Source organism: Scyliorhinus torazame, chromosome 17 (assembly GCF_047496885.1).
Source record: "Scyliorhinus torazame isolate Kashiwa2021f chromosome 17, sScyTor2.1, whole genome shotgun sequence".
NCBI classification, from domain to species: Eukaryota; Metazoa; Chordata; class Chondrichthyes; order Carcharhiniformes; family Scyliorhinidae; genus Scyliorhinus; species Scyliorhinus torazame.
In genome coordinates this window covers 129,879,275-129,895,761 of record NC_092723.1, presented here as the reverse complement: position 1 = coordinate 129,895,761, position 16,487 = coordinate 129,879,275, and the positions used below count along the sequence as shown (strand labels likewise).

At 45.4% G+C, this 16,487-nt stretch overlaps 1 protein-coding gene across 1 annotated transcript in view; it reads left to right on the top strand.

Annotated features, from left to right (window-relative positions):
• Positions 1–13,615, top strand: part of ints1 (integrator complex subunit 1) — a 169,976-nt gene extending 156,361 nt beyond the window's left edge. Inside the window, exons 43-48 of the mRNA XM_072481022.1 lie at positions 1,320–1,432; positions 2,808–2,921; positions 6,448–6,518; positions 9,335–9,426; positions 10,461–10,570; positions 11,084–13,615. Of these exons, the coding sequence (XP_072337123.1) occupies positions 1,320–1,432; positions 2,808–2,921; positions 6,448–6,518; positions 9,335–9,426; positions 10,461–10,570; positions 11,084–11,199 (616 nt within the window). The 3' untranslated portion in view covers positions 11,200–13,615. The remainder of the gene's footprint in view (positions 1–1,319; positions 1,433–2,807; positions 2,922–6,447; positions 6,519–9,334; positions 9,427–10,460; positions 10,571–11,083) is intronic.
• Positions 13,616–16,487: the final 2,872 nt, after the last annotated feature.

Sequence of the window (16,487 nt, the reverse complement as noted above, 5' to 3'; positions counted from 1 at the left end):
ACCCTACGCAGTTCCTCACTCCATGCTCCCTAATTGATCTCCCCTCCCAACTCTGCTTCCCATTTCTCTTTGATCTTCACCACCCGCTCGCCTCCCTGCTCCCCCAGCCACTTGTATATATCCCCAATTCTTCCGTCCCCTTCCACATCCGGGAGCAGCAGTCATTCCAGCAGGGTGTATCCCGGCAACCTAGGGAACCCCCTCCAAACCTTTCGCGCAAAGTCCCTAACCTGCAGGTACCTGAACTCATTCTCCCTCGACAGCTCTACCCTCTCCCTTAGCTCCTCCAGACTGAACCCTTCCTCCAAATACAAATCCCTCACCTTGACCAGCCCCACTTCCCTCCACCTCCTGTATACACTATACATCCCCCCCGGCTCAAACCCATGAATCTCGCACTGCGGCATTAACACCGACATCCCTTCTACCCTAAAATGCTTCCTCAACTGATTCCATATCTTCACTGTGGACTGCGCCACCAGCTCCTTGAGTATCTCCTTGGAGCCATTGGCAACGCTGCCGTCACCATAGCCCTCAACTAGATCCCTTACAAGATTCTTCCTCCATCCTAACCCACTCTACCCCTTCTCATTCCCACCACATCCGCACCTTGTCCACATTTGCCGCCACTGATTTTCTGAGGCCGAGCTTGGGAGCACAATGTTCCTGACCTAAAAAACTGGGTAAATAATCACTCCCATTTAGTCAGAAACTGGCTGGGTCCTTGTTAACAAAGCTATGGCACTCTTATAAAGAAATATTTGCATTTCTATAGTACCTTTCAAAGGTTACTACAGGAAACAAGAAATTCACAGGATTTGTCCGTTCTCTTACCTGCTATTGGTGCAAAGCAAATCTGCAGCAATGATCATCCGCAGTGAGTTCATAGATCTGGGCTGTGCCTCACTGGGGAGGTAGGCCAAAATGTGACTGGCCTCTGTCCAGCAATGACTGGGAGAAGCTGCACTCAGTTGTCAAGTTCACTGGGTGGCCTTGGACAGGGAAGAAGGCACCTTTCTTTCAAAATAAACAAGTCTTTGAAGGAAATCTGTCTCCATTCCCCCACCAGCCACTCCCACCAATCAAAGGCGAAGGCCAAGGTTTTCTGGCCATTCACACCGGCGGGATCTGTTCGTCCCGCTGACAGCGCACCACCACTGCAGGTTTCTTGGCAGCATGGGGGTGCTTCAGTAGGAAACCCCATTGACAACGGCAGGAGTTTCTGGTCCAATGGTGGGCGGCCTGCACCGCCGCGTCTGTGGAAAACCCCACCCTTTGTCTCTTTTTTAAAAATTTCTTTCTTTTGAAACATCGTACAGTTACCTATCACGGGAATATCCAGAGATGGCTCTGCTGAAGTCCCTGCTGGCTGGATTAACACTGCCGACTCGGGGCGGACTCGTTGAGGAGAATGCAGAGGATGAGGATGGGGGTGAGTGCTGGTCTCCTGGTCAATATTCTTCCGGAAATCAAGTGTATTAACCACTGGTGGGGGTTTGCAGTGAGTCATGGGAAGAGGGAAGGGTTTCTTGTACTTGCTGTGGAATCATTTCTGTTAACCAGTCCACGTCTGCCATACCAGGTATTAGTGAAGTATGCTTCCAAAACACGACAGAGATGTTATCAAGTTGTACTCTAGGTTTGGGGGGGGGGGACGTCCTGGGAGGGGGGGGGAAGGGGCTGCCTGGGAGGGTGGATGAGCAAGAGATAACATGAAGGGTTGAGGAAACTGGCACGTACGGGTGAGGGCCAGTGTACAAAGCTGTGCAAATCTATCATTTTGCCATGTATATATCTTGCTCTGCGCGATTTCTCGGTTTTTTTTGTTACTGGGGGGGGTTATTGTTTGTAAGGGAGAAAAATTGTGTTTAAAAACTTTAATAAATATATATATATTTTTTTTTAAAGTTGTACTCTAGGACTTTAAAACAAATGGAGGAAAAACAAAATACCTGAATTTATTTTGCATTTTGTGACTTTGGGCCATTCCAAAGTGTTTTATAGTCATTCCAGTGTAGTTCCACTATTGCAACATCGGAAACTTGGCAGCCAATTTGCATACAGCAAGTTCCTATAAACAGCAATCTTTTTGTTTTAGTGAAGTGGTTTAGCGATATTATTGGCCAGGACAGAAGGGAAAATTTCCCTCATCCTCTACAAATAGTGGCATGGGATCTTTTACACCCACTTGTGAAGCCTCAGTTTAATATTTCACCCAAAAGTTGGAATCTTTGTCAGTGTAGCACACCCTCAGTACCGCATTGGAGTGCCAGTTTTGATTGTGTGCTTAAGTCTCTGAATGGCAATTTGAACTCCGAACCATCTGACTCAGAGGCAAGAGTATGACCCACTGATCCATGGCTGACTCATTGAAATTGCTGAACCTCATTGCCTTGTTACATCTCTCCTTCCCCACTTTGTGCCCAATGGGTTGCTTTGATTGGCAACAACTGTTACATAGCCAATTTAACCGGGCAGTGAGAGTTGGGGCAGTTTCTTCTCCTTTTGTTTCCCTTTTGAACCCTGGAAATAGTTTGAGCTTAATTTCTTAGTTCAGAAGTCAGGGCTGCCTGTGATATCTTTGACATAGTGTGTCCGGGCTATGCATCACAGGTGGAATGAGACTGGGTGCAGGCACCAAATGTAGAATTACAGGTGCAGGCAATGTCTGTTCAGTCGGAGATGATCTGCCTAGCAGAGGCTTTCATCCTCGAGTGAGGAGCTTGTGTTTGAGACCTCTCCAGTTCCTAATCACATGTTCAAGCAATAATTCTGTCTCTCTTTCGCTCTCTCGCTCTCTATCGCAGAGGAAGAAGCAACAGGCTCCCTTCCGCTGGTCAGTTTTTCCACCATAACACCGCTGACCAGAGCCGAAGTGGCACCTTACCTCCAAAAGATTGCGAGGGGGCGCGCTCTTGAAGGTAAAGCAACCAGTGATGTAGCCCATACCAAACTGTAGATTTGAGTAGAATCTGGATAAATACATGAGGGAGAAAGGAAAGAAGGACATGGTGATATTTTACTTCCTATGTAAACGGCAATGCTAGTGTGCCTTTCAAATTCATAAAAGGAAAGACCTGCATTTATATTGTGTCTTTCACAACTTCAGGATGTGGCAAAGTACTTTTGTAATACAGGAACTTGATCCAAAAAAAAGACCAAATTCAGAACAACAGATTCTGCGTACAGGATTCTTTGGGCGAGAAATTAATTCACGTAGCGCCACTTCTGATGTGAAAATGAAGCTACCCTGATGCCAGACAGCCAGACCATGTACATGTCAGACAGTACAGTATCATGGTGGCCGTGTTACTGTACTCCAATTCCAGAGATGATTCAAGTCCCTGCATGTCGTTTGGGGAATTTAAATTCCGTTAATTAAATAAATCAGAATGAAACGGTACCATCATAAATGATGACCACATAACTCCCAGATTGTCGGACAACCCATCTAGTTCACTAATGTCCTTTAGGGGAGGATGCCTGCAGTCCTTAGCCGGTGTGGCCTATATTTGAACCTCCAGACCCACAGCAAAGTGGTTGGCTCTTAACTGCACTCCAAAATGGCCTAGCAAGTCACTCTATTTTATCAAAACCACTGTGACAGAATGCAGTGGTTCCATAAACATGGCTCTCCACCATCTTCAACAACAATTAAGGATGAGCAATAAAAGCTGGCCTTACCAGAGCTGTCCACAGCCTGTGACTGAATTAACATATAAAAAAGCACAGCAAGGGGCAGCACGGTGGCGCAGTGGTAGCCCTGCTGCTTCATGGCGCCAAGGTTCCAGGTTCGACCCTGGCTCTGGGTCACTGTCCGTGTGGTGCTTGCACATTCTCCCAGTGTTTGCGTGGGTTTCGCCACCACAACCCAAGGATGTGCAGGATAGGTGGATTGGCCATGCTAAATTGCCCCTCAATTGGAAAAACTGAATTGGATACTCTAAATTTACTTTAAAAAGCACAGCTGACATGACGGTGGGCTACCAAAATTGGGCACAGCAGGCCCTGATAATGCCTGCATTCTCCAGAAATGAGGAACGGGGTACGAGGCAACAGGTTGAAACCTGTAGTAGTGTAATTTAAAGGGCCAGGCACCATGATTGCTGTTCTTGGGTGCCTGAAAGCAGGAACTCAGAGGAAGGTTGCTATGGGGTAAAGTGTGTGGTGTTGGAAGCAAAAAGTCAATGGTCACACCAACGGCACTCAACATGCCAGATAACAAACTGAGAGTGGGTCCCAATTGAGAAGCAGCAAAAGACAGGAAGATGCCGTTATCCTCAATGTTGTCAGCGATGTCTGATTCAGGACATGCCCCCTTTTTTACAGCACTAGCTGTCGTACGTTAAATCTAAATGTCCAGTTTGAATGTTGGTGGGGGGGGTGCTGTCAGTCGTTAGGAAAGAGCTAATGTTCCCCAATGCTTAATTGGAGCTTTGTTTGTTTAAAATACCACACTTATTGTTTGATTATATGGGATACAGGTGGCACTGTGGCGAAGCAGAGAAGTGATTATTGAACACAGTGGGGGGGATTCTCCGACACTCCGTGCTGGAATCGCGCCAGCGCGGGGGCGGAGAATAGCCGTTCACGCCGGAAATCCGGTGCGACGGTGCTTCCGCGGACCCGCCAGTCTCTCGCGCGCGGTTGACGCAGCGCCGGTCGGGAGCCGTTGGAACAGGCCCCCGCGGCGATTCTCCGCTGTCGACCTGCTGAACTCCCGCTGGCGTGAGTTAAATCTGGTACCACCTGGCGGGAGCTCGGACACGCAGCCGCGGTGGCGGTCCAGGTGTGGGGCGGGGGGAATTCTATTTTGAATATACTTAAGAGGCAGCTGGATATAGCACTTGGGGAGAATGGGATCAAAGGCTATAAGGAGAAAGCAGGATTAGGCTATTGAGTTGGATGATCAGCCATGATCGTGGTGAATGCCGGAGCAGGCTTGAAGGGCCAAAAGGGCTCCTCCTCCTCCTATCTTCTATGTATCTATCTGTGTATCTATGAATCTGACTCCGGGAAAGGGTGCCTCAGCGGCGGCCAGGCCCGCGATCGGGGGCCACCGTGATCTGGGGGGGACCTACCTTACTCCGCGTGGGCCTGCTGTGTGTCTCCGCCATGTCGGCGGCGCCCGCGCCGAGGTGGGCCGCCGCACGTATGCATGGACCCGCTTGCGGCCGCCGTGCGCATGCGCGGCCACGCAGTCTGGACAGCAGGGCCCCGCCGGCAACCTGAGCTATGGGACGCACGCCGGGGTCCTGCTAGCCCCCTGGAAAACGGAGAATCACCCCGGACTTACGAGGAAAAAGTCCGGAGTGATTCCCACCCGTTTTCCAGTGTTCGTGGGTCTTAGTTCCCAAAACGGAGAATCCTGCCAATAAACCTGGAGTCGAAGAAGCCAAGACTTGTTTCCTAGCTCTCATTATAGTGTTATCATCGGAGCTTACAGGATGGCGAGCTGGGTAGATCCTGGAAGTGGGATCTCCTGGCATCTACCAAATGCGCCGCATTTTGGGCGCAACGCGGCCAGTAAATCGCACCCAGAAACATCATTATATAATGCAAGTTGTTGCTGTAGAGGAGAGTATACAGACAACGTGCAGTAGTTTGCAGCCAGCCTGGCTCTGCCTGATGAGCAGGAGACATATTTGCAACTTCAGGAACAATCCTGGTCCTTTGCTCATACCCACACCCCATGACAACCACTTGGCAGATCGACAAAGCCGAGTATCTAGGTGCCAAAAGGGAATCAAACCAGAGTCCTAGTCGATAGCGTGGCTGAAAACACCCCGCTAAACGCATTCGTTCTGGGACTCTGTTCTGATTTGATTAGATCGCACCCTATGTAGGAAAACATCCCAAGGTGCTTTTTAGAAGCATTATTAAACAAAATCTGAAAAGTGACCAAAAGCTTGACAAAAGCTTTAAGGGCAGCACGGTAGCATTGTGGATAGCACAAATGCTTCACAGCTCCAGGGTCCCAGGTTCGATTCCGGCTTGGGTCACTGTCTGTGCGGAGTCTGCACATCCTCCCCGTGTGTGCGTGGGTTTCCTCCGGGTCCTCCGGTTTCCTCCCACAGTCCAAAGATGTGCAGGTTAGGTGGATTGGCCATGCTAAATTGCCCTTAGTGTCCAAGATTGCCCTTAGTGTTGGGTGGGGTTACTGGGTTATGGGGATAGGGTGGAGGTTTTGACCTTGGGTAGGGTGCTCTTTCCAAGAGCCGGTGCAGACTCGATGGGCCGAATGGCCTCCTTCTGCACTGTAAATTCTATGATTCTAAAAGAAATGGGTTACAACCAATGCTTGATAGGGGTAGAGCCCATGAAAGGATTTGAAGCAAGGATCAAATTTTAAAATGGTGACATTGCAGGACCAGGAGCCGAGATAGGTCAGCAAGCACACTGCACGGTTTGATGTATTCCATAACATGTCTCTGTTTGCCTGCTCAGATATTCTGGAAGTCCTGACTGATATTGATGAGATGTCAAAACGTCGAGTGGAGGTCCTCTCCTTCTTTACTGTAAGTAGAAAATAAACTAATTGTCTCTCAAAGCAAACAAGATTCAACCACACTTTGCCTGCAGCATTTAATTAGCTCTAGAACTGTATAATGCTCTGCACTGTTCTAACAAGTGGAGCTGACTGATTTGATTGCAGCTAATAATGTCTCTAGCTGTGAATTGTCGGTGCATAGCCTTCAACAGAAAGCTGTTGTAAATATTGAAGCTGTTTGATGTATTTGTATTGGCAGCAGTGGTGTGATGTAAACGAGGCAGTGTTATTGCCCTTGGAGGAACGGGGACTTATTCCCTTTCTTTCTCTATCTCACTCTCTCGGTGATGTCTTAAGCCTGGTGACTCTACAATTTACAGACAGTGGTTACAAAAGCTGGTATCACTTCCCATTTTTTTCTAGCTATAAGCTGACTGAGCATTGGGCCCCACCCATAGAGACCATAAATGCTTCGATCCATACGCCGAATAGTAACAAAAAAATGCTTGGGTAGTAGACTGGATTTTGTGTTTAAGTACACCGGCAGCGTTCTGTACTGACAGTCGGGTCACAGGATGCACTATAACTCTGACCTGCTGATATTGATGCACATCACAATAATGCCAGTCAAAGCCCTGATTTTATCCCAACACACCCAGCAAGGATGTTGTTTTGGGTGGGATGCCCAATTTAGAGCCCTCAATTATATGTTCTATTGATGTTAACCAAGTAAAATCAGGTGGGGTTTAAATTGGAGGGCTGACTCTAAGCTGTCTCCCATTCCCCCTATAACTCATGATCTGGCATATTCCCCAAATCTACCATTACCATCAAGCTGGGTGATCAACCTGGTTCAATTAATAGTTCAGGCAGGCATGCCTAAGGAGAGCAGCACCAGGCATACCTAAAAATTAGGTGTTGGCCAAGTGAAGCTACAACACAGGACTACTTGTATGCCAAACAGCCGAAGCAGTGTGTAATAGGCAGAGCCAAGCAATCTCACAAACAGCAACTCATATCTAAGCTCTATAGCCTTGCCACATTCAATGGTGTATAATTGCTACATCCAATGGTAGACAATTAAACAGCAAACGAAGAGGAGGCTCCATAAATATTCCCATCCTCAATGATGGGGGAGCCCAACACATCAGTGTGAAAACAAGGCTGAAGCATTTGCAACCATCTTCAGCCAGAAGTGCTGACAGGATGATCCATCTCTGCTTCCTCCTGAGGTCCTCAACATCACAGATGCCAGTAATCAGCCAAATGCCCTTGGAGAGAAAAACAAAGAGTAAATGAGAACAAGTTATAGATGCAGTTATAGTGAGTATTGGTGAGGCTGCATTTGTAGTACCAAATGCATTTGGTTCCTTTAACTAAAGAAGGACACCCTTGGCCTAGAGAGAATGTAATGAAGATTCACTAGACTATCCCAGTTCCGATTAGACTTGATCATTACTCACTGAAGTTTAGAACAATGGGGTGATCTAATTGAAGGATTTAAAATTCCTAAGGGGTTTGTCAGAGTAGATGCTAAGAAAATGTTTCTACTGACTGGGAAACCAATAAAGAAGGAAGAATCAGCCATTTCAGATTGAAATGAGGAGAAATTGGGAGTTATTGGGAACGCAGGCTGTAAAGGTACAAAGTGTAGAAAGAAGGATGGGTTAAGACAGTGGGCAAGAAGGTGGCTGATGTAGTGAATGGGGTGTATTTACTTTGACTAGAAGAATAGAAAAGAAGAATACCTTTTAAATGATGAAAAACTGTTAAATTATGTTATTCTAAAGGATTTATTTGGGTGTCCTTGTACAAACGTGGCAGTATATCAAGTAATTAGGAAGACAAATGGCAAGACGGCTTTTATTACAAGGGGAGCTTGGAGTAAAAGAGCAAGGAAATCTCGCAGCACTTGGGTAGGATTTTGGTGAGACCATACCTGGAGTACTGTGTACAGTTTTGGTTTCCTTGCCAAAAAAAGAATATACTGCCTCAGAAGGGGCGCAACAAAGTTTCACTCGGCTAATTCTTGGGCTGCCTTGTGAAGAGGGATCAAGTTGAATAGAATTAGAAAGATGAGAGGTGATCTCATCAAAACATGCAAGATTCTGAGAGGGCTTGACAGTGTAGATGCTGATAGACTGCTTTCCCCCGGCTGCAGGGTTCAGAATCAGGGCATAGTCTCAGGTTAAGATGAGGAAAAATAGGATTTTGAAGCTCTTGAATTATCTACCTGTGTGAGCTATGAATGCTCAGTTGTTGAAGACATTGAAGGCTAAGCTTGATAGATTTTTGGACTATGTCTGGGAATTGAGGAATATGGAGGTAGTATAGGAAAGAAGATTTGAGGACCAAGAGCAACTGTGATCTTGTTAAGCAGCAGAGGGGCCATAAAGCCTACTCCTTCTAAACCATGTTTTTTTTTTGTTTGATACACGGCTGTTTCCATTCGTTATCGATTAGAAGGTGCTAGTAAAACCCTGAGCTGATGTGAAGGTGCTGCTGTAAGACCACAGCATCCCCCCTCTCCTTCTCCAAGTCGGTGAGCTAACAGCACTTGGAAGTGACCCAACAATGCAGAGTCCAGCCAGGTTTAAAAGGCACTCAGACAGGGGGGCAACCCTCAGCCAGGGCATTTTCCAAGCTTTCACTGTGGCGTAATATTTATTTATTGGTTTTAGAATGTACACGTAGAGTATGGTGGAGGGAAGTTCTCCTTAGGGTGAGTCCTAAATCATAGTCCTCAACCTCAGCCACAAAACATTCAATCGCCCAAGCTCGGAGCTGGTGGTCTCGCTCTGTGGAAAGCTGTTGCTTTACGAAAAGCTTTCTTGTTTTTCACAGAATGATCTGCAGCGGCTGATGAGCTCCCCGGAGGAACTGTCTCGAAATGCAGCATTTGTCTTGGCCATGAGGAATATCCAGAGCAATCCACGGTAAATTTGAGATGGAGGGTAAAGCGGAAGATGGCCGTACATTGATACATCACCCGGCACAATGCCAAAGTACTTTACGATGAATTAATTACTTTTTGAAGTGTAACCTGTTATAATAGTAAACACAGCAATTAATTTGTACGCAGAAAGCTCCCACACTCAGCAATGAGATGATGACCAAATTATCTTGTTTTGTGTGATATTTGTTGAGGGTCAAATTTTTGCAAGGACAACAGGGAGAACTCCTCTGCTTATTTGGGCTTCAGGATTAAAATTAAGTCCCTGGAATTAAGAAAGGTAAGGGCTGATTTGATTGAAGCTAATGGGGAACAGAAATGGTAGCGAGACAGAAACCTTCCGCTGGCTTGGGAGGCTGGGATTAGGAGATGTGGTCTGAAAGTTAAAGCCAGAACTTTCAGGAGTGACATAAGGAAATACTTCTATATACAAACGGTGACAGAGGTTTAGAACGCTGATCCAGAAATGGCAGTTCAATTGTTAAATTTAAACCTGGTACTGCCAGATTTCTGCGAACCAAAGGTATTAATGGATATGGAGTTAGACTAGATCAGCTGTGATTACATTGAATGGCAGAATAGGGCTCGAGGGGCAAAATGGTCACCTCCTGTTCTATGTTCGTACTTCAGAATTGTGGCGTGTATTTTTTTATGTCCACCTGGAGGGACAAGCCATCTCTGTTTACCATCTCACATGAGAACAAAGGTAGGTTAATGTTTTCCGGCTGTCCTTCTTCCCATGCACTACTTTGGACAGGCTGAGACATACTTAGAAACCTGAGGTACTCCTGTTCTTTCTGTGCTGTGCCAGGACCGGGTGCTCACACACCATCAGGCCTGACTGTATCTCAACCCAAACTGTGGCGAGCGTTGATGGATGCATTTCCATATAAAGAACACAAATGCATCATGAGGTTCCTTGCCCCATGGTCGCACCCTTTACTGTTTGCTATGCTGAAGTCTCTTCCTCTTTGCAAAATAAACACACAGATAAATATATGTGGTTTCCTCTTGCAGCACTGCCATCGACTTTCTTTCAACTTTCATGTACTGTCTTGGCTGTGGAAATTACGATGTGGTGCAGACAGCCCTAAAGAACCTTCCGGAATATACGCTGCTCTGCCAAGGTAAAACTGCTGAGTCTCATAGTTTTATGTGAGAAATCTTTAAACTGCCTCTCTCTCTCTCTCTCTCTCTCCCCCCCCCCCCCCCCCCCAAAAAGAACAATTCCAGTGCAGTTTTTACCTTCTTTTCTCATATAGGTGCTGATGGATATCATTAGTTCATTTCCATCCTCTTGTTCACAGAGAGCATTGTAGCCATGCCCATAGAGGTCCACTCTACTGTAAGTGCTAACGGAAGTACCTATCACTAGCCCTGGGGTATTGAGTTTAACTGAAATATTTGTAATGCTCTGCTTCACCACAGGGTGGAGATTGAGTAACTGCGCAGCCTGGTGATCTTCCAGGTCTATTGATCTATAATGTAGTGACCAGTATATTTACCTATCAAACCACCATGAACTCCTTATTTATATATGCAGGTTTTTGAACAATTTATTTGCTTTGATTTGGATGTTTGCGGCCTTGTATCTTTGACTTGTGCCAGTTGTTCACTCTTGTATCACATTCTCTTCACAGAGCATGCAGGGGTCCTCCTTCATAAAGCCTTTCTGGTCGGGATGTACAGCCAGCTCGACACAAGCCCACAAATTGCAGAGGCCATGAAGGTTCTACACATGGAAGCCACGACTTAACGACTGAGCTGTATAAGAGACTGTGGACTTTGGTGAGAGAAAAAACATGATTAAAGGCATTGTGGGGGAAGTACTTTCAACACAGTCACTTCGGCCTCTTGTACGTCCCTCAAGAAGTCATCAAGAAAGTGTCAACCTCTCCAGGATATTGCTGCTCTGGGGGGCTTTTCATTGGAGTTTCAAGTACAAATTTCATCAAAGCTAATGGGAATTGTGGCTGAAGCCATGAATTTTAAGTGATCACTGCACTTCAATTCATCAGGTGAAGCCCTTTACCACATTTTTGAGAGGCACAAAAATGCACTATCTAAAATCATGTCCTTTTCTTCTCTCTCATTTTCTCACACACTTTTTCTCTTTCCCCTTTTCTTTCGCTCGCTGTCTATGCCTCAATAGAGATGGACAATAAGGTGATGTATAAGATCAAATTCCATTCTCTCGCATTTCTGTCTTCTCTTTCTCTCTTTTCCACAATCCACTAATTTGGGCGGGATTGGTGGAGACATGCCTCTCAATGTTCCACTTTACTCGAGCTGCCCGCACATTAAAAGTCAAGAAAAGCAGCAGCATTGGTGAACAGGTCTCCCACGCCGGTAGGTTCACCAGTTTCTGTTCATAGAGTAAAACTGGGTTGTACCTTTTCAACAAACTGCAGGGTAAGCAATACAGCTCGAATCGGACCCTGGCAAGTTAAATCCGAAAGTGAGATGGTAGTATAACCCTTTCTGATTATTACTATCAACATCCAGGACTCTACAGTGCAGATTTTAAAATGGATAAACCACCAGACACTGTCTTCATGCACCGAACCACACCGCACTGAATAGATACTAAAGAGGTGGTGGTCTTCAACCAGAAACAATTGTGTTTCAGTGAGATTCCTTGGACGAACTGATGAAGTCTTGTGAATGTGTGGGCCTGTGAAGCAGACCAGGAGAGAAGTATTCTCTCTGTTTAAAGTAACAGCAACATGGACCCGTAAAGAAATGTATCTTGGCTGCTTAACGTTCTGTTTAAACATTGTACTTTTGGAAGGAAATTTTTATAAAAATTGATGTTTGGTGAGAAAGAAACATGAGTCACTTTTATTTGCTACAATGAGGCAGACTGAGCAGGCAGCTTTTCAGAATGATTGACAGGAGCCTGACTATTTCCCAGCACAAGCTGAAAGCGAAACAGTTTGAGGGAAACAGTCACAGAATGTTACATCAAAAACTATTATTGATGTCCTTAAAACTTCAAAGCATTTTCACTGGAGCTGATTCTCTAGAATCTTGATATTATAAAAAAATAACACTAATGATAATTTGAACTCTTTCAAGAGTAGACTCTGGGACTTCTTCATGGCATATACAGACTGTATATGTACCCAGCCATTGAGGCATAACTGTCGCATTGCTGTTGCAACTATACACTTCATTCACTAATTATCATTTTGTTTTGTTATTTCAATATCCTAACAATCAAATCAGTTCTCGACAGGTCAACAGAAAGGACTTTACTTTTATTGTCTAGATTTAACCTTTTTTCCCCTAAAATCTTTCTCCCATGATGATGGTTGCCCAGACTCCTGTATTGGTACACCTGGAGAAGATACTCGGGATTGCACCTAGTGTTCTCAAAAAAAACTCTCTAAATATCCCACCACCCAACTGCTTAGGAAGGCATGGCACCCAAGTTGGCACTGCTAAATGCCAGGAATGGACTATGGCTCAAACCTACAGTCATAGCTGAACTGTCCCTTTGAACATCTGTGTGATTTTTTTTCTGGATACTAAATAGACTCTGCAATAAGTAAACCCTTTTGCTGGTGCTAACCTACATGCAATGCAAAAGAGACCTCAGAAGTCTTTGGATAATATTTTTGTCCCAATGCAGCTGTTTGGCAACTTTGCAGGTGCTCTTGCTTCATCGTCACTGGTGATATTGTATAGTCAGTTTTATCTCATTTAGAGTGAAATTTCCAAAACTCAGCTGCCTGTATCTAACTTAGTGCGAAGACCAGTTCATCCATTACCACTCTTCTGACTGACCTACATTGTCTCTCAGTTATGCGCAACTAATTTTTAAAATTCTCATCCTTGTGTTGAAAACCTTCCATGGCCTTGCCCCATCCCTGTAACTATAACCTCCTCCAGTCCCAGAATCTTCTGACATCGCTGTGCTTCTATTCTGGTCTCTTGCAGACCCCCAATGATAATCACACTGCCATTGGCAGCTGTGTCTTCAGGCTCTAAACCCGGGAATTCCCTTCCTAAGCCTTTTGCAATGCTGTTTAAAACCTACCTCTTTGACCACGCTTTTGTTCACCTGCCCTAATATCTATTTATGTAGATCAGTGTGAAATTTTGTTTTATGTAACTCCTGTGAAGTGCCTTGGATGATTTACTACATTAAAGGCACAAGTTGTTAATGATGTTGATTTGCTAAATTTTGTGCAAATGTAGAAGAGTGCAACAGCGTAAGAATTTTTTCAGATTTTCTGCAACTTGCTCATGACAGATGCAGAAAAGGTAATCTCCTCCAAGGGAAAAGCAGACATGACGCAGTGAATATCCACGACCGGATTATATTTTTTCTTTATTCTTTCATGGGATTCAGCAGGGGGATGGGAACCTGAATTGTAGCACCAGTGTACAGGAGGTTGAGAGTAGTGAGGTCATGAGTAAGGTTTCAAGGTCGCAGGAGTGTACCGCCAAGCAGGAAGGTGGTTTGAAATGTGTCTACTTCAACGCCAGGAGCATCTGGAATAAGGTGGATGAACTTGCAGCATGGGTTGGTACCTGGGACTTCGATATTGTGGCCATTTCGGGGACATGGATAGAGCAGGGACAGGAATGGTTGTTGTAGGTTCCGGGGTTTAGATATTTATTAAGCTCAGGGAAGGTGGTAAAAGAGGGGGAGGTGTGGCATTGTTAGTCAAGGACAGTATTACGGTGGCAGAAATGATGTTTGATGAGGACTCGTCTACTGAGGTAGTATGGGCTGAGGTTAGAAACAGGAAAGGAGAGGCCACCCTGTTGGGAGTTTTCTATAGGCCTCCGAAAAGTTCCATAGATGTAGAGGAAAGGGTTGCAAAGATGATTCTGGATAGGAGCGAAAATAACAGGGTAGTTGTTATGGGGGACTTTAACTTTCCAAATATTGACTGGAAACGCTATAGTTCGAGTACTTTAGATGGGTCAGATTTTGCCCAATGTGTGCAGGAGGGTTTCCTGACACAGTATGTAGATAGGCCAACAAGAGGCGAGGCAACATTGGATTTGGTACTGGGTAATGAACCAGGCCAGGTGTTAGATTTGGAGGTAGGTGAGCACTTTGGTGATAGTGACCACAATTCGGTTACGTTTACTTTAGCGATGGAAAGGGATAGGTATATACCGCAGGGCAAGAGTTATAGCTGGGGGAAAGGCAATTATGATGCGATTAGGCAAGACTTAGGATGCATAGGATGGGGAAGGAAACTGCAGTGGATGGGCACAATTGAAATGTGGAGCTTGTTCAAGAAACAGCTACTGCATTGTCTTGATAAGTATGTACCTGTCAGGCAGGGAGGAAGTGGTCGAGCGAGGGAAGCGTGGTTTACTAAAGTAGTTAAATCACTTATCAAGAGGAAGAAGGAGGCTTATGTAAAGATGAGACGTGAAGGTTCAGTTAGGGCGCTCGGGAGTTACAAGTTAGCCAGGAAGGACCTAAAGAGAGAGCTAAGAAGAGCCAGGAGGGGACATGAGAAGTCCTTGGCAGGTAGGATCAAGGATAACCCTAAAGCTTTCTATAGGTATGTCAGGAATAAAAGAATGACTAGGGTAAGAGTAGGGCCAGTCAAGGACAGTAGTGGGAAGTTGTGCGCAGAGTCCAAGGAGATAGGAGAGGCGCTAAATGAATATTTTTCGTCAGTATTCATACAGGAAAAAGACAATGTTGTCGAGGAGAATACTGAGATACAGGCTACTAGACTAGACGGGATTGAGGTTCATAAGGAGGAGGTGTTAACAATTCTGGAAAGTGTGAAAATAGACAAGTCCCCTGGGCCGGATGGGATTTATCCTTGGATTCTCTGGGAAGCTAGGGAGGAGATTTCAGAGCCTTTGGCTTTGATCTTTATGCCGTCATTGTCTACAGGAATAGTGCCAGAAGACTGGAGGATAGCAAATGTTGTCCCCTTGTTCAAGAAGGGGAGTAGAGACAACCCCGGTAACTATAGACCAGTGAGCCTTACTTTTGTTGTGGGCAAAGTCTTGGAAAGGATTACAAGAGATAGGATTTATAATCATCTAGAAAGGAATAGTTTGATTAGGGATAGTCAACACGGTTTTGTGAAGGGTAGGTCGTGCCTCACAAACCTTATTGAGTTCTTTGAGAAAGTAACCAAACAGGTGGATGAGGGTAAAGCAGTTGATGTGGTGTATATGGATTTCAATAAAGCGTTTGATAAGGTTCCCCGTGGTAGGCTATTGCTGAAAATATGGAGGCATGGGATTGAGGGTGATTTAGCGGTTTGGATCAGAAATTGGCTAGCTGTAAGAAGACAGAGGGTGGTGGTTGATGGGAAATGTTCAGCCTGGAGTTCAGTTACTAGTGGTGTACCACAAGGATCTGTTTTGGGGCCACTTCTGTTTGTTATTTTTATAAATGACCTGGAGGGGGCGTAGAAGGATGAGTGAATAAATTTGCGGATGACACTAAAGTCGGTGGAGTTGTGGACAGTGCGGAAGGATGTTGCAGGTTACAGAGGGACATAGATAAGCTGCAGAGCTGGGCTGAGAAGTGGCAAATGGAGTTTAATGCAGAAAAGTGTGAGGTGATTCATTTTGGAAGGAGTAACAGGAATACAGAGTACTGGGCTAATGGTAAGATTCTTGGTAGTGTGGATGAGCAGAGAGATCTCGGTGTCCATGTGCATAGATCCCTGAACGTTTCCACCCAGGTTGATGCGGTTGTTAAGAAGGTGTACGGTGTGTTAGCTTTTATTGGTAGAGGAATTGAGTTTCGGAGCCATGAGGTCATGTTGCAGCTGTACAAAACTCTGGTGCGGCTGCATTTGGAGTATTGCGTGCAGTTCTGGTTGCCGCATTATAGGAAGGCTGTGGAAGCATTGGAAAGGGTGCTGAGGAGATTTACCAGGATGTTGCCTGGTATGGAGGGAAGATCTTATGAGGGAAGGCTGAGGGACTTGATGCTGTTTTCGTTAGAGAGAAGAAGGTTAAGAGGTGACTTAATTGAGGCTTACAAGATGATCAGAGGATTAGATAGGGTGGACAGTGAGAGCCTTTTTCCTCAGATGGTGA